This window comes from Cibotium barometz, chromosome 51, assembly GCF_041138505.1.
Source record: "Cibotium barometz isolate CiBa-2024 chromosome 51, ASM4113850v1, whole genome shotgun sequence".
Lineage (NCBI taxonomy): Eukaryota > Viridiplantae > Streptophyta > Polypodiopsida > Cyatheales > Cibotiaceae > Cibotium > Cibotium barometz.
The window spans coordinates 23,090,375-23,112,666 of NC_141096.1; the positions used below are offsets into that span (position 1 = coordinate 23,090,375).

General features: G+C 39.5%; 1 protein-coding gene across 1 annotated transcript; it reads left to right on the top strand.

The window, feature by feature from the left end:
* Nucleotides 1–6,680: 6,680 nt before the first annotated feature.
* PBF1 (N-terminal nucleophile aminohydrolases (Ntn hydrolases) superfamily protein) lies at nt 6,681–16,600 on the top strand. Its single transcript, XM_086787855.1, has 7 exons — nt 6,681–6,837; nt 7,028–7,135; nt 7,296–7,377; nt 15,118–15,247; nt 15,362–15,504; nt 15,609–15,695; nt 15,803–16,600. Exons 1-7 carry the CDS (start codon nt 6,803–6,805, stop codon nt 15,875–15,877), a joined length of 660 nt encoding a protein of 219 aa, XP_086643981.1. The 5' UTR covers nt 6,681–6,802; the 3' UTR covers nt 15,878–16,600.
* The last annotated feature ends 5,692 nt before the right edge of the window (nt 16,601–22,292 follow it).

Below are 22,292 nucleotides of genomic sequence, written 5' to 3' on the forward strand. Positions count from 1 at the left end.
TAAAGCAATATGAGGCCAAATATGCCACTCATGATTTGGAACTCTTAGTAGTTGTTCACATTGCCTCAAGTTAGAGAGACATTATCTCCTTTTGGGACACAAGTTCCAGCTTGTAACCGACCACAAGAGTCTAAAGTGGATCTTCACCCAACCTAATCTCAATATGAGACAAAGATCATGGGTTGAGATCCTAGAAGAATATGACTTCGACATCAAATTCTGCCCTTGGAAAGATAATATGGTAGCAGACGCACCTAGCCGCAAATCTTTCTTAAGTGCAATTTCTATGCCAAATGACCCCATACTGGTCAAGGTGGTGAAAGAAGTCTCATTTCATAATCCTAATTACCAAAGGATGGTGAACCTAGTCAAAGAAGGAGGAATCTCATAAAAGAAGAAAAAGCTAATCAATGATTACTCCATCCATGATGGGTGCCTCTAATTCAATCATAGGTTATTTATTTCTAAGGATAAAGAAGCTAATCCTCCATGAAGCTCATGATAGCCCCGCCCGCCCCGCAGGGCACCCAGGCTATGTAAAGACCTTAAATGCTCTAGAGAGGAGTTATCATTGGGCAAGCTTGAAAAATGATGTCCTTCGATACTTGAAGCAATGTCTCTCATGTCAAAGGATGAAAGCTAAAAGAGTCAAGATGCCTGGGAAGCTTCAACCCTTGGATAGCCCTCAAATGAAGTGGGAATGCATTAGTATGGATTTTGTCACAAGTTTCCCCACTATACAAGGAGGATATGATTCCATTTTTGTAATGGTGGGAATGCATTAGTATGGATTTTGTCACAAGTTTCCCCACTATACAAGGAGGATATGATTCCATTTTTGTAATGGTGGACTTGCCCAAGGTAGCTCATCTTATACCGGCAAAGAAAACCTTAAAAGCTTCTAATGTTGCCTAATTATTCATCAAGGAGGTCTTCAAGCTTTATGGTTTACCAAAAAGGATAGTCAATGATCGGGACTCTGACTTCACTTCAAAGTTCTAGAAGTCCTTATTTTAGGCCTTGAGTACTCAACTTTACTTAAGTACAGCTTATCATCCAAAGACCAATGGCAAGACTGAGAAAGTCAACCAAGTAATTGAAGACATTCTCATAGCATATTGTGGGCGGGAGCCAAAAAGATGGATTCAATACCTTTCTCTAGTAGAATTCCTATAATAGATATTATAACCAGAGCTCAAGGATGTCACCATTTAAAGCACTCTATGGACAAGAATGCTTATCTCCTCTAAATTTCTCTGATCCGACCTTAAGAGTCGAAGCCTCCAGGAAAATGCTCAAGGAGATGGAAGAGCAGACCAAGGCTATCCAGAAACATATTAAAGTTGCTCAAGATCGGCAAAATCATTATGCCGACACAGCAAGGTCTAAAAGGATCTTCAAGGAAGGAGACAAAGTTCTTATATACAGGTGCGACCCATGCGCAGCTCTATGTCACTTGGGAAATATTAGAAGCTCAGCCCAAGATATTGTGGACCTTATACAATCATCAAGTGTCTGGACAGAAGTGCCTATAAGCTATAGCTCCCAGCCCATATTAAGGTCCACAATGTATTTCATATAAGCTTGTTAAAGCCTTATATACCCAGTCTTGATCACATTGTTGATGATGAGTAAGTTGTAATCCCAAATCAGGGAGTCCTTGAGTTACAACCAAGTAGGATCATAGATTCTAGAGAAAGGCAACTCCGTAATTGAACTCTTATAGAACATCTAGTATAATGGAAAGACTACTCTGAAGAGGATGCAACTTGGGAAGATGAAGCTACACTCTTAGGAGATTACCCCGAATTCATGGACGAGATGAGGACATCTCAATTTCTTTAAGGGGGGAAGGATGTAACATGCCCATCTTTAATAATAATTTATGACCATTCAATAAATGAAATTATGGTCCTTTTTATAATAAAAAATCATCATTTTTAATAATTAAGATATTCCCACTTAGAATCTTAAAATTCAGAGTCCAAATTTGGAATTTGCATGCGATTTTACCCTATTGTAGGATTTTACAGCACTCAAAACGGACACCGGAATAAGCTTTTACATACATTTTTAGTTAAATTATGGTAAACTTTCGACCGCAATAAATGCCCATCCAGGTGTCCAATTGACGAACGGATTGCACCACTGCGACCATGGAAAGACCCCCCCCAGACAATTTCACTAAAATCAAATTCTCAGCCATCGGATGCAATGGCACGTATATCAAGGCCGGTGTCCCAAAAAGGGATCCCCACCCCAAAAGACCCATACACATACTAGGGCGCCCATACAAACGGGCGTGTACGGACCAAAGGTCGACCGCCCTAGCGTATGGTCCCTATTGGCCGCCATGTGGACACCCATGTGATTACTGGCTTGGAAGGTACATATGTACCCCACCTTTGGCCCACGTATAGGCAGACACCACCCCTTTTCCTAGACTCATGCAACCACAGATAGGTGTACTTTCACTGTACACCGTCCTTTGCACCCCACTTTGCCCTCTCTTTACCCGTACCAGCCCCTATATAATCCCCTAGTAACCCCTCTATGGCCAACACCCAACACTCTGAGTGAAGGCTGTACCCGATAGCCCTCTATAGCCCAACTCCTAGCAGCAAGCCCTTTTCAGCCCATCTCCAAGTAGGTTCTATAGATTTGCTTCTAATAGCCAGCCCTTGTCTTGTGGAGGGGGTGTCCTACACTGATCTCCTCCCCCCTATGTGAATAGACTTAAGGGGAAACTCTCCTTCTCCTCCCCTCTAGTTTAGCTTCCAGCCTTGCCCCCAGCTTAAGGACACTCTACTTTCCCCCCATATAAAGAGACTTAAGCAAGCACACTTTGGCTCTTAGAAATAGTTTTCACGAGTGAGTTTTATGATCATAAAGTGAGCAAACGAACTCCGAATCACAATCTGACTAAAGTGTTGAGTGCATGGTGACGCAAGCTAAGAGAAGGTGGATAGTATGGCTCCTCCTCGAAGACACAAAAATGCTGCCTCGCGAAGCGTGCATAATAATGACCCTAGAGAGAATGCCTCGGACGTGGTCCCAGCTCTTCTCGTGGGAGTACCACATGGAGCCAATGGCCAGGTTAGCTTGATAATTGTTTAAAAAGAGGTTTTTTTAAAATTGATCTTTAATGTTAGCATTAATTAAGTAAGAAAGAGGGTGTTACTTTTCCTTATTTCAAAATTACCAAATTTCTTGTAAAATTGTCGCTTTCTCGAGAGAAGATAATTGGGTTCTGGTATCCTATGATTTAGTTAAACAATTGTGTTGCTATCTTGATTAAGTTAAACTATAGGTACATCTCTCTCCCTTCCTTGATGTTAACCCCATTCATGTGCTTGTGTAGGCAGGTGGTGACATTAGCGAGGCCCAAGGTATTCTTCCTACCATTGGGAAGTTGGAATTCGCAGGTTTGGGCAAGTGTTATGAATGTGCCTAGTTCTATGGGCCGAGGCTACTATGGTAAATAAGCCCACCCTAGCGCGCGTAGACATTCCTCTAAGGAGTGGGAGGATCGAGTGTCGGAGCCTAAGAGAGCGACAAGTCGACTTGAGTCCTTGCCGACTATTAACGACGACGAGGTGTATGGTCCCTTAGGGATTGCCTAGTCTATGGAGACTAGAAGGCCGAATTCTAGATTATCGGCGGAATAAAATAAGCCTTGATCTGGCTATGGATAGATTTGAACCTTGTATCTATTTTGAATTAAATCCCTTGTTTTTTGATATTGTTGTATCATTGTTAAGTGGCTGTTTTAACAAACATTGTGTAAGATCTCTAATTAAGAAACTTGTTTATATATGTGCACAACGTGGTAGAACTAATTAGAAAACAAAATTGATGCGTGAGTTGGATGGAAAGTGGGAGGATGGAATGCCTTGACGACATCATCCTATGGACGGGTGGACCCGATTAGTCGGATAGCTTTCCAACAAAATTATTAGAAAGCTCTATGCTAGGTAAGTAGGTCCCTAGGAAACCTTACTTTAGAGGACTAGGTGAGCGGGTTGTGCCTCACATAGATGGGGAAAAAACGTTGTTTCTAGGAATCAATAATAGAGGTTGCCCAAGTTAGGTCAATCACTCCATGGGTGATTCGATTTTAAGAGTCATTTAGGAGACCATTCTCCCTGTAGGATAGAACTAGGTTTTATCTATTAGTCGTATCCTCACATCTTTACACGGTCGAGGTGTTAATGAGTATGAAATTTTTCTTTTGTTAGACTTAGTAGACTATCTTAAGGGTTAGACTATCTTTACACGGTCGAGGTGTTAATGAGTATGAAATTTTTCTTTTGTTAGACTATCTTAAGGGTTCCCCTTTTTAGGTTGGGGGACCTTACAAAAACACTCCTAATGGCCTACACAGGAAAAGCAACATTTAACATAGGTGGAAGAATAATCCACTCAACATTACGCATACCATTAATATCACACATTGACTAACCTTACTATAGCAAAGCTTGATACATTATTGATCAAATATAAAAACTTGAAGCTTGTCGTCTTTGATGAAGCATCACTAATCGACTAGTGCATGCTCAACTTTGTCAACACCAGACTTCGAGTAAAAACTTGAAGCTTGTTGTCTTTGATGAAGCATCACTAATCAACTAGTGCATGATGCTCAACTTTGTCAACACCAGACTTCAAGTAATAAATCAAAATCATGAGAGCCATTCATAGGCTTGGACTTTACTTTTGTGTGGCAACCTTATTTGGATTTTAAAAGAGCTAACATACACTATAAGCTTAATCACACAACCATGAGGGCACTCACACGTTTGGTCGATGCTATGAACTACCAAAAACAATTCACTAAAAAGACATCAAAGTCCATACAAACTTTAAACATAATTAAGACATGACTATAGAACTGATGATGATGACTTATGACACAAACAACTAACCACCACGGACATAGATATTGCTTATCTTTTCTTCATGAATGAACACAAATAAAAGCACAATCACTACATTTTTCAAAACCTGGAAGGAGAGCTTCACGTAATAGTTGCGCAAGACTAAAAGCACACAAGTCAGTAAAGAAAATAAAGATTCCAGATGATTTGAAGGCAGTGGTTGGACTACACACGTTGTTGGCATAAAAAAAAGGCACGATAGTCAAAATATGTGGGGGCAACATAGATATATTGGATGGATTAGTAAACGGTGCTAATGGTGTGTTTCAGCATGCAAATACCACACAAACATGGCCCATTGTTTGGGTGCACTTCCACTCCACAACCATAGGAAGCAAACTTTGATATGAGAATCAACATCTTTACAATGCTGTTGTCTCGTAAGCTTGGACACCTATATACCAAATCACAAAGGAGTTCAATTAGGTAAAATTCCTTTAAACATTGCAACAAGGAAATTATTCAGAGCACAAGGATCAAGCTTGGCATTCAACTCGACAAAAATCAAAGCCCATGGTTTAGTTTACATAACACTCTCTCCGAGCGAGAGAACTTATTCTTGCTTGACAAGATAGAAATAACACACATAAGAGTAGAAAAAACTATCTTACAAGAAATATCTCAGCTCTAATCAACAACCAAATGGACATGTATAAACCAAAGCATAAAAGAATATAAGGATAAACACTGTTTTCAATGAGTGCCACACATTTACCTAACATCTTGGTTGACCAAAACCTTGTGATGACAAGCGATATCCTATGCTTGCAAGAAACAAGAGCCACTATAACCCATCATTCTACAATATCATTCCACAATTCAAAAAACACTTCCTACTACAATGGCTATGGGCTATCAATTTACTACAAACAAAACCCAAACATTATTGGAAAGCATAAAAAAGGTCATTGAAGGAATCGAATTGATATATGCTCATAACACATCATACACAACATGAACATCATTGGAATATACAAATCCCCAAGAGCATGAAGGTCCTAGAGTTAGGGATTCTTGCAAGAGCTATAGAGGGTGAAAGATATATATATATAGAGAGAGAGAAAGAGCATGCTAGAGAGATAAATATAATGCTCTAGAGAAAGAATGTATTGCATGACTTAATTATGTGATAGTATATTTCTTTGATGAAGTACAATACCTTTATAGGTTTCCTACAGCTCCTACAAGAAATCTTGCACAAAATAAATCTGCACGACCCTATCATTATCCTAGGGGACTTCAACATAAAATACATGGATCAACCTTGGACCACATCTGGACAAATTGTAATATAAATACAATGTTAGTTGGAACAAACCATTGCTATTGGTTTGATCATTCCTCCACATACATCTTTTATTCCTAGGCAATGGGGAACCCAGTAGCTTCAATTGAACCCATGCATTATTGCAAACTTGGATATATCTTCGACAGACCGTAAATGGGAGTTACTATAATTTTTCTTTTGTACATGTGGCCTATGCATTTGAACAATCCCCACTGGTAAGTGGATTTTTTCACAAATTTGGCTCTAAAAACTAAGACCTCTCCTCTCTCTCTAGGCCATTTTCGTTTCACAAATTTGGCTCTAAAAACTAAGACCTCTCTCTCTCTCTCTCTCTCTCTCTCTCTCTCTCTCTAGGCCATTTTCGTGTTTATCAGACGTTAATATAACTTTCTTCTCTCTCTAAATTACTCCCCCTCCCCCCCTCTCGCGCTCTCTCTCTCTCTCTCTCTCTCTATCTATATATATAAAGTTCCTGGCTTTTGACATGACTTCTTGACATGACTTGAAGTTCAAGGAATACGAAGCCCGCCTTCTCCAAGCAGCAACACAGACGCTTGCTCACATCGTCTCTTCCATCATGGCAAAGTGGAGCCCTTACGACAACAATGGCGGGTAAGACCCTTTCTCTCATCTCTGTTCTTATTTAACAAGAAATCTTTCCCTTGTCGGATTTCTTCACAGTAAGATGCCAGGGTTTTTTTCCAATACGGTGAGATGCTAGGGTTTTCTTACATGCTAGGTTTCTGCGTGTGGGATGCTGGGGTTTTCCTTTTAGGGTTGATTTTCTGATCTGTTTTTGCAGAACTTGTGTTGCCATAGCCGGATCAAATTACTGTGTAATAGCCGCAGACACCCGATTATCCACCGGATACAGTATCCTCACCAGGGATCATTCAAAGATATGTCAGCTGTAAGATTTTTCCAGTCTTGATAAAGATATCTAACATAAAAAAAGCCCTTGTTTTGGAAGAAGCTCACATCCTCACATGCTTGGCTGATATATACTCAACATTATGCTCACCACAAGAAATTGCTTCTTCATCTAATATTATTTGGGTTGTTCTCGTCAGGTCAGATAGTTGTATTTTGGCTTCGTCAGGGTTTCAAGCTGATATTCGGGCCCTTCAGAAGAACCTTGATGCGCAACATCAGGTCAGTAAATGCATTTCTTAGAATTATATCACTTTGTCTTAGCACTTAAGTCTTATTGGTGCCAAGCTGGTGACAAACTATGAGTGGTGGGTTTGGCTGTGCGGGGCAATGGGATGCTAACTAGGATGCCATGCTATAAATTAGCGCCCAAAATATCCTATTTGGTAGCTGGCATGCATGCTATCCTTAGGGCTAGTTATTGCTAAGTAGCATAATGCCTTGTAACCTTACTCACTTTTAACAAAAGTGAAGAGTGCGCAAACAGTTAGATCGATAGTAGTCTTTTGATTCCGAGAGCAACAAGATTTTCATACATATGAAACGTTTTTTTGCCAAGCCAAGTTTTTTTTTTGGGGGGTTTGAAAAGTAAAAAGTTTGAACTTTGAAGTTTAAATCATGAATGGTGTGTGAGAGCATATCTTGATGCAGAGTTCTACACCCACTATTGGGCCCTGATGACGTTAGTGGGGATGTCGTAGGATCTAGTCCATACTATGCATAATGGAGTTGATAGTTATATAGTCTTGTGGGTTGACTACTATGAGTATATAACATGCACGTTCCTAAAAGGTGAATTTGGGCATGTTCTTGGATTCATCTAGGTATATAATTCAGCTGTATTAGCAGACATGCAGATTTCACATTGTGAAGTTGTCGTTAGAGTTGCGGCCAATTGATATTGTGCTAATTCTTTCTATCTTTAGCGGTGCATTTGTCCTATCAACTACTTATTTGTTGTACTAATTCTTTCTATTTGCTACTTCCCTTAGTGCTAGGCTTCATTATGGCTGAGTTTGTCCTGCATCTCCAGAGGTTTGACAGAAACTCAGTACGAAGGGCTTTGTGTGAATATATGCTCTCATGCGTGTGTGTGTGTGTGAGAGAGAGAGAGAGAGAGAGAGAGAGAGAGAGAGAGAGAGAGTTCTACACCCACTATTGGGCACTGATGACGTTATTGGGGATGTCGTAGTATCTAGTCCATACTATGCATAATGGAGTTGATAGTTATATAGTCTTGTGGGTTGACTACCATGAGTATATAACATGCACATTCCTAAAAGGTGAATTTGGGCATGTTCCTGGATTCATCTATAGGTATATATATGTATTATGTATCATCTCAAACTCCTAAGTCATGAATTCTCATAGGCAACAAGCGAGCCCCTGGGTGCACAATTTTCTATGCAGTGAGGACTCTACATCCCATACGGATATATGCATGTTTTTAAGTTTCATGAAGTTTTTGAATTCTCTACATGTTTTTGAAGGATCACAATAATATATAATGGATATTTTGATTTTTTAATGAACCCTAAACCTTGAATCCTAAGCCCTAAATGTTTACGAAACATCGGGGAGGCGTATGGAGTGCGGGCCGTTGATTTGCAAAGCAGTGACATACATTAGCTTACTCGGCAACTCTATGCTCTTGTGGGATGCTGTTGGTTTATGGTCTCTTGTGTGCGCAAACATGGTCACGGTAGGTTTTCTGCATGGTATTTGTGTAGAGAGAGGTTTGATGGATCCCTGGATTGCTTCCTATCCTGTTGAGTGCGTGGCCGAATGGAGGGGGATGTTTGAGTTGCAAATCGCACGCAACTAATCTCGGGTTAATTCATTGGAAGTCGAAGAGCCATATATAGGCTAGAGTGGTATCTTGTCATAGTTATCTCCTCGGGCTGGTTGTTTTATGGAGGGGTGGTGGACGAGAGATGGGAATCTATTCGGCAATGCCACGTTCTCACGGGATGGTGGTGTTGTGTGGTCTCTCGTTTGCTGGGCGTGTAGGTGTCCTCAAACCTAGCTGCGGTAGGTTTTCAACATTATTTCTATCGTTTGGATTTGGGGTGGATTTGGGGCTTGAGCATTTTTAGAGTTCACACTACTGTGACATACACCAAAATTTTAAGAAATGGATTTGTAAGCTTACCTCCCACTACAAAACACATAAGAACACTTGGTAGTGCACATATTGAACCATACATGTTAGTTTACATTCGTGATCCGTCTAGGGTATTTTTGAGTATCCTTGAGGCCTTATGAATAAATCACAGCACAACCACAAACAATTGAAATAAACTGAACACCACACTATGCTTTGAAATGATGGGCCCACCAGTCCCCCCCCCATCTAGAGATGAATCCGGATGATGTTGTGGATTATGGTCGTCGACGATGATGAGGCTTGGTGCAGGTGCTAGCATGGTGGTTGAACTTGTTGCTGTTGCCTGTCCTGATTGATTTGTGCGCTGCTATACTTGTTGTTGTCCACCCTAGTTGACTTGTGAGCACGTGTAAGATATTTTATCCACTCCATGACTTATGTATGCACAACAACACATAGTCTAGCAAAGCAACGATGACATGCAACATAGCTTCCAACCAGAAAAAGAAGGGATTTTAGGGCTCTTGCGTTTTAGGGTTCCTAGGACAGCATATCCTGGCTGACTTGTGAGCACGTGTAAGATATTTTATCCACTCCCTATGTATGCACAACGACACACAGAGTCCAGCAAAGCAACGATGACATGCAACGCAGCTTTCAACCAGAAAAAGAAGGGATTTTAGGACTCGTACGTTTTAGGGTTTTTAGGACAACATACCTCCTTCTGGGTTTTAGGTTTTAACAGCATACGCAACCCCAACGCATCACCATCTTCTCTTTTTTTCTCTCTCTCCCCCATCTACATGAACCAATCTTGCCATCAACCAAGAAAAGCATGTTCTTCTTTGCAAAACCAAACTAATATTCGGTGACCAAGAGATACTTGCAAGGGCAACTTTTGGCAACACATGCAAGACACACAAACCTTGTAGGTTTTCCACTAGCTCTATAAATAACCATCGAGTCATAAATTGCTAGTAACCATGGATCATCATAATAATGAACCCTAGCCACATGTAGCCTTCCGCCTAATCTCAGGGTTTTCCAACCCTGTCCAGATTAATACCTAATCTCGAGGATTAGCATAAAGCACCTAATAGATCAAGAACTCCTTGAGATGATCCAAGTCTTGAAGCATTGGAAACATTTCCTATATGGGTGTGATTTTCAAATGATGCTAAGTGCGCAATGGAGTGACTGATAGCACCGTTGAAACCAAAGCTTCCAACAATTCGGTGACATGATTGAGTATCTTCCAAGCAAGGCCAACCCATTTATTGATGCATGCTTGGTTGAAGCACTATGTTGGACCTCCTCCCATAGACGTCGAAGATGAACCAGAACCTGATATCGTCGACAAAGCCGAAGTGATGGTTCTAGAGCAAATCCTTTTGCATTGCTTTAAGCATGGTTGTGATTGTAAAGAGCGGACTGAGAGACGCATGAAGCGGTTTGGCTTGACAATAACCTTTTTGAAGATTTTCCAACATTATTGACGAACTATTTGGAGGTTATTAAGCTTCCGTCAAGTTAAGCAAAAGGGGATGTCACGTGCATCCTGCACTGGGATGCCACGTGGCCATATCTGTACGGCAAGTGCAAGTCTTAGTGGTAAGTAGCCCTTTGTAAGCCCTTGTTTGGGACATGTAGAGGGTCATGGTCATGTGTGCATGTCCCACACATGAGGTTTGTTGCATGCGCGGAAGCTTGACCGCTTAATCCATAACCTTAAGCTTGATTAAGAACATTGATGTTGATTAACACATGATTAAGATAGAGGAGAGAGAAGAAGAGAGATTGGTGTTAGGGTTCTCCGTATTTTAATATGGTACAAAAAGGTTGCAACATGCCTTAGGCCTTGGTCAGCTCCATAGGGGTGACCTTGGCTCCTTCTACATATCATCTACTAATGACTATGTTGGAAGCCATCTCCTGTCTATACATATACACTAGGGTCTCTGTTGTGGGTGTGCCCGTTTGTATTAGGTGTTTTCTCATTTTTCCCCACTCCATATTTTTTCCCCATTTTTTCCTATTTTTATATGGCTTGGGTGGCTGCCCTGTGGTGGCAGGAGGACCTAGTTGTTGGTCGACTGCAAGAGTACATTTTGGAGGTGGTCGACTATTTTGGACAGGTCGTGGACCTTTTTTATGCAGGCCGACCGTCGTGTGTAGTCGTGGGCTCTTTTGCTCTCCTGTCGGTTGTCCTTGTTGCAGGCCAACTGCCTTCTTGGGGCCATATAAAATGGCCCCATTGCTCCATGCCTTTTGTATCTTAGTATTCGGGATTTTCATATAGAGTAGAGTTACACGCCTCTCTCTCTCTCTCTCTCTCTCTCTCTCTCTCTCTCCATTGTTGTATTTTTTCTGCACTTGCTCTTGTGTTCTCAGATTTTGTCTTTATCTCCGTTGCATATTCTGACATGGTATTAGAGCCCTAGGCTCTTGATTGGAGGACCAATGCAGCAAAGGCAAATAGAACTGGACATAGGACATTACAATGGACTGTACTATTCTGAGCCTGACATGAAGAGGCCAAGTAGAAATCTTCCAGTATTCCAGTTTATGTTGAAGTCTTTGGAAGATCCATTTTAGCTGCTGCTTCCTGGTGATATGCCATCCTATGGAATATCCCAAATGCCTGACTACATCTTTGGAATGCACCACCTGACCCGGCCAAAGAATAGAATGCCAGTCACATTGTTTCAGGGGAAGTAATTTAGATTTGTCAAAATTGACATGCAATGCCGCTGCCAAGCCATACAATGAAAGAGTGGTCATAAGCATTTGAACTTCCCGGGAAGAATTCTGTGGCATAAAGAAGGAATCATCAGCATATGCTTGTGCCAAAAAAGATGCAGCTCCAGGGATTTTAAGACCAGTCATCTGTCCTGTGTTTGTAAGATGATCAAGATACATTAAAAGGGGATGGGTCGCAATTGCATATAAGAGAGCACTAAGAGGACAGCCCTGTCTAACTGATCGACCCAATGTCCATGACCGAGACAGATGACTCCCAAGAATGCACTGAGAAGTAGAGCCAAAATAAAGCTAGTAAACTGCATTTGCCATCTTGGGACCAGAGCCCAACTTGGTCATGATTTGAGAGATAAAATCCCATTGAACAGTGTCAAATACTTAGCAATATCCACGTGCAATATAAGCACATCTTGATGCGAATACTTAGCATATTCAATTGCAGTCAAGGCATTGGATATATTGTCATGGATTTGTCTTCGCGGCACAAACCCATACTGATGAGGATGAAGTCCCGCATCCAGTATCCTGTGAAGCCTATGCACAATCATTTTGGTAATGAGTTTGTAACCTACAGGCATCAAAGTAATAGGCCTCCAATCTGACATATGGTCACACAGATGTTTTTTGGGCACAAGTTTGACTATGCCATGCTTCCAAGAGTGCGGCAACTGATTTTCTTGCCAGGCAACATTGATCATTTGCAAGAGGACTTCTTTCAAATCATCCCAAAAAGAAATATAAAATTCCACCGTAAGGCCATCCCAGCCAAGGGACTTGTATTTGCTGAAATGGAACAATGCATTATCAAGTTCTGTGTCAGTAAAGGGTCTCTCCAAGGTAAGAGCTTCATCCATTTCCACTATTCTAGAAACATATTGGAGAAATTCAGTCCTAGCCTCAGTCATTTGATTTGATGGGGAACTAGGAGCAGAGAATAATTTCTGGAAATAATTCTGGCATTCATCTTGAAAATCAGAGAAAGAGTGCGTCCAAGAGCCATCTAGCTTCCTTACCCTTAGGCATGAGTTTTTCTTTCGAGTAGCATGCAAGCCCTGAATAAAGGCTTTTGATGAGCAGCCCTTATCCATTAGGGGTTGCATTCTTGCCCTAATCTGCCATTTGTGCAATTTCCTCTGATCATTAACAGTCAATTTAAACTGAGCATGTGAAAGGGAATCCTTTTCTGAATCAGAGTGAGGCCTTAACTGAGAAAATTCAGTCAATTGTTGTGTTGTTCTTTTTGCCCATTTAATCTCATTCCTCCATTCAGTCATATGCCAGTTTCCATACTCTCTAATGACATTCTGCATACGAGAGACAAAGTTGTCCCAAGCATAATTCATGTCCTCCTGGGCATGCAAAGGCAAGGGATGAATTGCAAGTCTGATCATTTGCTGGAAATAGTGATGTCGGAAATAAGCCCGATTAACATGCAATAATCTACTGGAGAGGGGTGGCAAATCATCCAGAGGCATGCCAAGCTGCAAATTCATCCACAATGGGGCATGATCGGACAAGCCCAATGAGAAATCTATAAGGAGATGAGGGCTAAAATCTGCAAATTGTTGAGGGTAAAACAAATACCATCTGTCAAGCCTTGCCCAGTATGTAGTAAGTGCATTATGATGAAAAGTATATCCAGGCACTGACCCTTGGAGAAGCACCCATAAATCTTCAGCCTGCACAGAAAGAAGCATGCTGTCCCATTTCTGCCTTTCCAATGATAGCATATGAGATCTTGAAGTGGTGTTATCTCTTGGCAAAGGGGAATTATTAAAATCTCCACAGATGAATGCATTGGATCTCCATGGATATCTGCATAAAGAATCCCATAATGAAGCCCTCATGGCAGAGGTCTGGGAAGCATAGACTGATGCAAACTCAAGAATATCACCATTGACATTACATTGTATGACCATCCATCTGCCACTGCTGTCATTGAAGGCTAACTGAGGCTCCGGCTCATGTCTAACCAGTATGCATACACCTGAGTAGGTAGTGGTACCAGCATAATATATATCATAACCGCCAAAATAAACATGATGACCAACCATGGAGTGTTGATTATGCTCTTGCAAACAAACAATATCTGGCTGCATTTTATGTACATAATTCCATAAAAGCCTCCACTTTGAGACATTGCAGAGGCTCTGTACATTGTAGGTAAAGCACTTAAGTGTTTGAGGCATGAAAGAGGTATATACAGCAAAGTATTAGATATAAAAACAAGACATCAGAGAGGCAAAGCCTCTGCCTGCATGGGCTGCATTCCATCATGACCCATGAACAACAACACACATACACACACACACACACACACACATTCATCAACTTAGAAAGCCTCTTTCACGCGATTGAAAATTCGGAAAATGCTTTTAGAGTTTCATCGGCAACCAAATCTGTAGCTTCCCCGCGTAGACCACCATTTCACGCGAGAAGAACCTGTCCCAAGCTAGGGTTTATGCTAAAACTATGGTCTAGCTATAATTAGCCTCTGGCTATTATTTATAAGCCCACGGCCAATCCAGACCTCATCTTGCTAGCACCCTTAGCCTACGTGTGAATCCTTAGCACTGATGAAACCCTAAAACATTTTCCAAAGTTTTGACAGAGGCTAAGGGTCCCCCACGCCTCACCAAGCCTTCATCCTAATCTTGGGTTAGCACATGTCCCTAGCCCCGGGTTAACCCAACCCTAGGCTGGTAGCCTGGTTGGGACGTAACATGCCTCCTTATGATGGCCCGCATGGTGAAGATGTGATAAGTGTGGAGCAGTTTCTCCTAAAGCTTGCATGCCTCGATGCTCTATGCCCAATTCTCTCTGCCAGGAAGCTGATCTCAAACTCTAGTATTGCCCCATAAATCTTAGCCGTTGTATGGCCAATCTTGGTAGTAGTCCTGTAATTATTTGGACCTATGGGGTCTCCTGCTTTATGGATGGGAACAATGGTGTTTGTGGTCCAAAGAGAGAGAGAGAGAGAGAGAGAGAGAGAGAGAGAGTTCATTGGTGTGGGAGGAATTTACACAAGATAAGGGAGAGAGCGACTACATCAGATGAGTGAAGTGGAAATTTATACAAGATAAGGTTGTTTGCAGACATATCAGCATCAGCATAGTAAGAAAATGAGTTGTCCTGCCATGGCACAACTGCTGTCAAATACTTTGTACTACAAACGGTTCTTCCCATACTATGCTTTCAATGTTCTTGGAGGTCTAGATAACGAAGGTAAAAAGTTTTACTTCCTCATCACTTTATTGTTCTTCTGTGAGAGGTCATGAAATATGTTTTTTTTTCCCAAAAGTGTGAAGTTGTGTTAGTTTTTGTCCTTTTTCTATACAGGTAAAGGCTGTGTTTTTACATATGATGCTGTTGGATCGTATGAGCGTGTTGGCTACAGCTCGCAAGGCAGTGGCCAGCAACTTCTTATGCCAGTGCTTGACAACCAGTTACAATCAGCTAGCCCTCTTCTATTGCCTTCAAAGGTGAGCACTTCAAACAAAGTAGATTAAGGCTTTGCATTACACTTGACCGGCCTCCCATATTTAAACCTGATGGGTTTTAACGTGTTCTTCTTGGTGCTCTCCAGGAGTCTGCTACTCCTTTAAGTGAGAGTGAAGCTGTAGACCTTATTATGGACGTTTTTGCCTCTGCAGCAGAACGAGACATTTACACGGTGTGTAGCTTGTTGGCCTTATGCAAACGCATGTCCTATCAAAAGTTTATTGTTATTTGCCTTTGAACGTGGCTGAGCGATTGTTGGCTTCTGGGTATTATTTGTAGGGTGATGGGTTGGAGATAGTGGTGGTGAATGCTGAAGGCATTAATCGTCAGGTTATGAAACTTCGACAGGATTAACCAGGCAGTAGTTAGAAACAGGTTATGATGCTATTGGCAGAAACAAGATGATGTGAAAGAGTACTAAATTGAGAGGACTTCTTATTTTAAATTCACAATAGCTTTTCCTGATTTGGGACTTGGAAAAGCAAGTGATGAGTAGCAATTGCAAAATGAATCTTTTTTTGGGATCTTTAAGATTGGAATGTATACACAGCTTGGCTTCGTGAATGAGAGCTTGCTTTGGTGGCAAAGCATTGTTGTTTAATTTTTGGTTGTGCCTTCGAAGCTATTGTACATCTTGTCATACAACCCCATTGGATGGGCAGTGGCTCAAATGGGGGATATCCCTACATCCATGTATGATGAGCCATAGATGGACCGCCATGATCCCTTCCTTCCCCCATACCCAATTCACTGGTGGGGAGCTAACCCACTAAGCCCTTCCACTTTGCAAACCCAAAAAACATAACCCTACTAGTTTTGTGTGTGTGTGTGTGTGTGCGTGCGCGCGCGCGTGCGTGCGGTTTGGTTTGGGGGGGTTGGGGGGTGGCATCAGAATGCTTCTGTCGTGTGTTGTGATAAGGGAGGTTGCTCACAAAGAGGTCAATTTCATTTGTATCAAGAAATCACTTTCTTGAAGAACTCTTACAGGATGGTCTTAAATTGAAAGATGGTTTTCTGAAGCAGTTTATGTGTTTGTTTTTCCCAATGCAATGCAAGGAAGAACTCTTATAGGATATTGCCTTAAATTGATTCTGAAGCAGGTTATGCCTTTTTTTCTCGATGCAATACAAGACTTCCATGCAGTTACGGGTAGTTAAGGTGCAGTCTATCCAACCCGTGTGTGTGTGAGAGAGAGAGAGAAAGAGAGAGTTGCCTAGGAGTACTACTATGTTTTTTTTTTTTTTTTCATATGCGAGGGTACTGAAATTATATGCCACTAGGCAACTGAGTATCTCCACTTTGGGAGGCGTGAGTGTTCGTCACGGGTGTAGGCTTTCATTTGTTGTGTGCTAGACCCTTGAATAGCCAACAATGTTTGTTTATCAGTATCGCCATAAGAGTGTTAGTCCATCATTGTAGAGATTATCATACTAATAACACATCTAGCTCTAGATGGGGTGTGTAAACTCAAAAGAAAAGTCTTTGTTTTAAATTTTAAGACCTAAAAAACACATTTAGGCTCTTTCATGTCGCTTCTTCATCTTATAACTCACAATGTGAAGGGCACGAAAGCTGTGCCTTTGCATGCTAGGTGGTTGAGTAGTCATCTATTCTGAGGGTGGTAAAAAGGGTCATTTCACAAGACCCAACGACAAATTAAATCTTGCCATTAGTGACCAACGTCTTGGGACATTGTTGTAAAGGTGTTGGTTACAAGGTGGGCTTGCTTTTTTATGGGTCTTGTACTAGTAGTTGGTGGTGCTCACACATATACAATCACATCTTTGCAAGCAGCTAATGTTCTTAATCAAACATGTCTTTATCAAATGTCTAGAAAAATGACACTCAAAGTTACCATCATTATCTATAAGGACCCAAGTTGAAAATTTTTGTTCTTGAAGAAACAATGTCTTCTCTTAACTTTGTATGATACATGTGATAATCCATTCCACTTGGATATATGAAATTTGTTTGAATCCAACCACTTATTTTTGCATGTAAGGCTACGTTTCAATGTTGATCTAAGAGTGTGGTAGAAACGATTTTTCCTCTTGAGCTTTTTCTAATCATAATATAGAATAGCAACAATGGTCCCATTGCAACCTCCCTTGTTTTCAATTATTCAAACACCTCACCTTAAAAAAACTATGGGTGGTAGTGCTTGTTAAAAAGCAAAAAATGAAGAAGAAAGAACTGTGTTCTTCTTTCTCTATGCAAGACACAAAATCTTATCAAATTGCAAGAAAAAACAAGATTAGTCTATTAAGACTTACCAAAGAGTTATTGTAGATGATATGGGGTTGCAGTTTGTGGGCAACAATGCTTGCTATAAATAGATTAGAAGTAGCCAATACAACCAACAAGATGCACACAAATCTAGTCAAGATAAAGGTAAACAAGAATAAGTACAAGCTAAACAAGAAAATACACTAGGAAGAAGAAGAAAGAAGAAAGAGAAGAAGAGGAATAATAATAAGAAGAAGGATAAATTCATTGAGATTTATGGATTATGAGCATAAAAGATAGAGGGTTGGGTACCAATAGAGATAGATTGAGCCCTACAACAACCAATAAAGATGTAGAAAAAGTTACCTAAGAAAAAACTAAACAAGTACAAGCAAAATGAAATAAAAAGTCTTATTAAGAAGAAGAAGAAGAAGAAGAACTAGTACTTTATTGAGGTTTACAAGATTGAGTAAAAAATTGCAAGCAAAATAAGTCAAATGGGCCTTCAACAACCAATAAAGATACACAAAAATTTAGTCAAGCAAATTCCAATACAAGCATAATCTAAACAATAAGATACATAAATAAGAACAATAAGATACACTAGGATAAATAAGAAGAAGAAGATACATTAGGAGTAATAAGAAGACAAAAAAGAACTTTTAGACTTAGCAAATTGTGAATTCAGAGGAGAGAGGGTTGGGTGCCAGCAACGGTCAAATGAGACTACATTAAGAAGAAGCACAATAAGTTACTCAAGGAAAAGATAAAGAAGTAAAAACATCTATTATAAATTAGACAAATATAACTTTATCAAACCCTTAAAAAACATATTGAAGAATAGACAAAAAGAGAAAGAGAAAAATGAGGAGAAGTAGCCCAAATTCCAAGCAAGAGGTGAGTCAAATACATGTACTGTTTAAAAAAAACTAATTGAAGCACGAAAGAAATCGACTTGTATTAAAGTGAGACTCAATACCTTTACAGACAAGTCCATAAAAGCATCTTAATGCTTTCTATTGCTTTTGCTTTTATTCCCTAATAAACATTAAAAAATATTTTATTTATTCTTTATGTTTTTCCCTAATAAACATACAAAATATATTCTGAGAGTGTGTTTCTATACATAACACACAAACTGCATATATTTTGTTCTAGGAATCCATTTGCCTTCATTCTCGACGTGTTGGACTCATCTCGCATCCTCTACTCATCCGCTTGAGCTTGTACACATAGTTCAACACTACGCCTCAAGCTCAAGTTCATGTCTTTAACTGCTAATAGTCCTCATAGCTTTTCAAACTTCTCTCTTCCCAATGCTTGGTGAAGATATCTGTAATTTGATCTTCAGTCTTCACAAATCTTAGATCCACTTGTCCTTGTTGCACTTTTTCTCTCACAAAGTGATAGTGTACCTTAATGTGTTTTGTACGAGCATGAGACACACGATTCTTGGCGAATTAAATGGAACTCATATTATCATTGGCTCTTTCAAGCTTATTTCCAAATCTACAAACAATTGTTGCATCCATGTAACTTCACATGAAGCTTGTGCTAAAGCTATGTATTATATTTATGTAGTGCTTAAGGCTATTGTAGGTTATTTCTTTGATGTCCAAGAAACAAAACCATTCCCAATTGAGCAACGCATGCCTATAGTGCTTCTCCTTGTTGGTGGATCATTTGCCCAATTCGCACCACAATATGTATGAGGTTCACACTAATCTTCACACCAATATTTAAGTCCATGATTCACTATATCTTTGAAATATCTCAAGATTCTCCTTTTACTGCATCCATGTGAGGCTTTCTCAGGCTTTGCATAAATTGACTTACCACTCCAACTGCATAAGCAAATATCTGCTACACATTTACCTCCAAGGGTGTGGTTATAGGTTTGTAATTTATCAAACCATATTGTTTCAACATGTCCAAGATATATTTTCTTTACAAAAGAACATATGCTTTCTCACCTTTGATTATTTCATTTCCAAGGAAATATCTAAGCTCTCCCAAGTCTTTCATATTGAACTTGCATAAAGTTGTGCTTTTGTTTTAGCATTCTCTTCTTCATCATTACCTGTCTCAAAATAAGATCATCCACATAAAGCACCAAAATTATAATGTTGCTTGCTTTTATCTTTACAAAGAGTGAAGGGCCTGCATAACTATTGTTGAATCCAACATTTCTACATAACATCATCCATATAAAGCACCAAAATTATAATGTTCCTTTTTTCTATCTTCACAAAGAGTGAAGGGTCTTCATAACTATTGTTGAAGCCAATGTTTCTCAAATAATTTGAGAGTCTATCAAACCATGCTCGAGGTGCTTGTTTTAATCCATATAATGCTTTTTAAAACTTGCACAGATACCTCTTCCTTCACAAGTAACCATTGATAAAGACATTTTTCACATCCATTTGATGAAACACCCATCCTTGATTTGCTCCCAAAGTAATAACGATTCTTATCGTACCCATCTTAAAAAATGGGTAAGAAGGTTTCCTCATAGTCTACTACATGTGTTTGTGCACAAACAAAATGATATAAAAAGTCTTATTAAGAAGAAGAAGAAGAAGAAGAAGAAGAAGTACTTTATTGAGGTTTACAAGATTGAGTAAAAAATCACAAGCAAAATAAGTCAAATGGGCCTTCAACAATCAATAAAGATACACAAAAATTTAGTCAAGCAAATTCCAAATAAATACAAGCATAATCTAAACAATAAGATACAGAAATAAGAACAATAAGATACACTAGGATAAATAAGAAGAAGAAGATACATTAGGAGTAATAAGAAGACAAAAAAGAAATTTTAGACTTAGCAAATTGTGAATTTAGAGGAGAGAGGGTTGGGTGCCAGCAATGGTCAAATGAGACTACAACAAGAAGAAGCACAATAAGTTACTCAAGGAAAAGATAAAGAAGTAAAAACATCTATTATAAATTAGACAAATATAACTTTATCAAACCCTTAAAAAACATATTGAAGAATAGACAAAAAGAGAAAGAGAAAAATGAGGAGAAGGAGCCCAAATTCCAAGCAAGAGGTGAGTCAAATACATGTACATGTACTGTTTAAAAAAAACTAATTGAAGCACAAAAGAAATCGACTTGTATTAAAGTGAGGCTCAATACCTTTACAGACAAGTCCATAAAAGCATCTTAATGCTTTCTATTGCTTTTGCTTTTATTTCCCTAACAAACATTAAAAAATATTTTATTTATTCTTTACGTTTTTCCCTAATAAACATACAAAATATATTCTGAGAGTGTGTTTCTATACATAACACACAAACTGCATATATTTTGTTCTAGGAATCCAATCAAGTGTGAAAGGGGGAGACCTTCTACCCCCACACACGCCAAGAGAGCCAAATGCTCGCTCATGCATGCACGCTCCACAAGCCCTCGTGCTTCTGTTGCGGCGGCCAATCTTTGTGCACCAATGGCCATCCAAGCTTCGTGCTTCTATTAGCCTTTCGCTCGTGCAGTGCTCCAAAAGAAATTATTTTTTTTTCAACCCTTAAAATTAAAGGCAATGCTTAGACATAGCTGGGATTTTGACTTGAAAATTACTAAAAATCATACAAATTCATGGATTTATATCTAAAATATACAAATTTCATCCCTTAAAATTAAAGGCAACGTGAGATTCCAACCGAGATTTCTGAATTTCAGCCGAGAAAACTACACTACAAATCGGGTTATGTGGGCCCATGTCATTGATCATATAGCCTTTGACTAGCTTTGATACCAATGTTCAAAAAACTAATTGAAACACAAAAGAAATCGACTTATATTAAATGCTAAGAATATGTGTCTATACATGACACAAAAACTACATAACTTTTGTTCTAGGCATACATTTGCCTTCATTCTCAACGTGTTGGACTCATGCTCACATCCTTTACACATCTGGCTTGAGCTTGTATACTTCAACATGTGCATGCATATTTATTTTATTTTACTATATTAAGAAACTTAATGGTATCGGGGTCTTTTACATAATATTAGACTTCTTTACAAATGGGTGGTTGTAAAATTTTTGAATTGATTAATTGGACTTAAATTGTTAACTTGTAGCTCATGAATTGATGAGCAATAAGGGTATGGATGGTGATATGGATCCATGGTTAAAATTTTGAGCTAACTATCAGATCTTAGATCTTGTTGTTGGCACGTGAATTGGGACTCAAATGCAAGTATAAGAAGTTTGTGTATAGTAATATAAAACTCCCAAGAGATCAGTTGTGGACAAGGCACAATTTGTGCATGCGTGAAAAGTTACTTTGCAAGCTGGACAATGGGTACTCAGGGCATTTGTTGGGCCAGATAAAAAAGGAGCCAAGGGCCAACTAAATGTGAAAGGGAGAGAGAAGTACATAAGTTACCTTTTAGACTTTGTGAGGGTTCTTTCTTCTTTTCTGTCACTCATATCCTTGAGGTTGAAGCCCGAAATAGCATGGATAGTTTGATGTTTAACACTATGGCTTTCTAAATCTTCTTTATTAATGGAGCAATTTACGTTTTGATAAGG

Excerpts from the sequence above, each read along its gene's own strand:
- PBF1 (XM_086787855.1), top strand. The coding sequence starts at position 6,803 with ATGGCAAAGTGGAGCCCTTACGACAACAATGGCGG. Across the intron at positions 15,505-15,608 it reads CTCTTCTATTGCCTTCAAAG|GAGTCTGCTACTCCTTTAAG; the intron begins GTGAGCACTTCA and ends GGTGCTCTCCAG. Across the intron at positions 15,696-15,802 it reads CAGAACGAGACATTTACACG|GGTGATGGGTTGGAGATAGT; the intron begins GTGTGTAGCTTG and ends TATTATTTGTAG.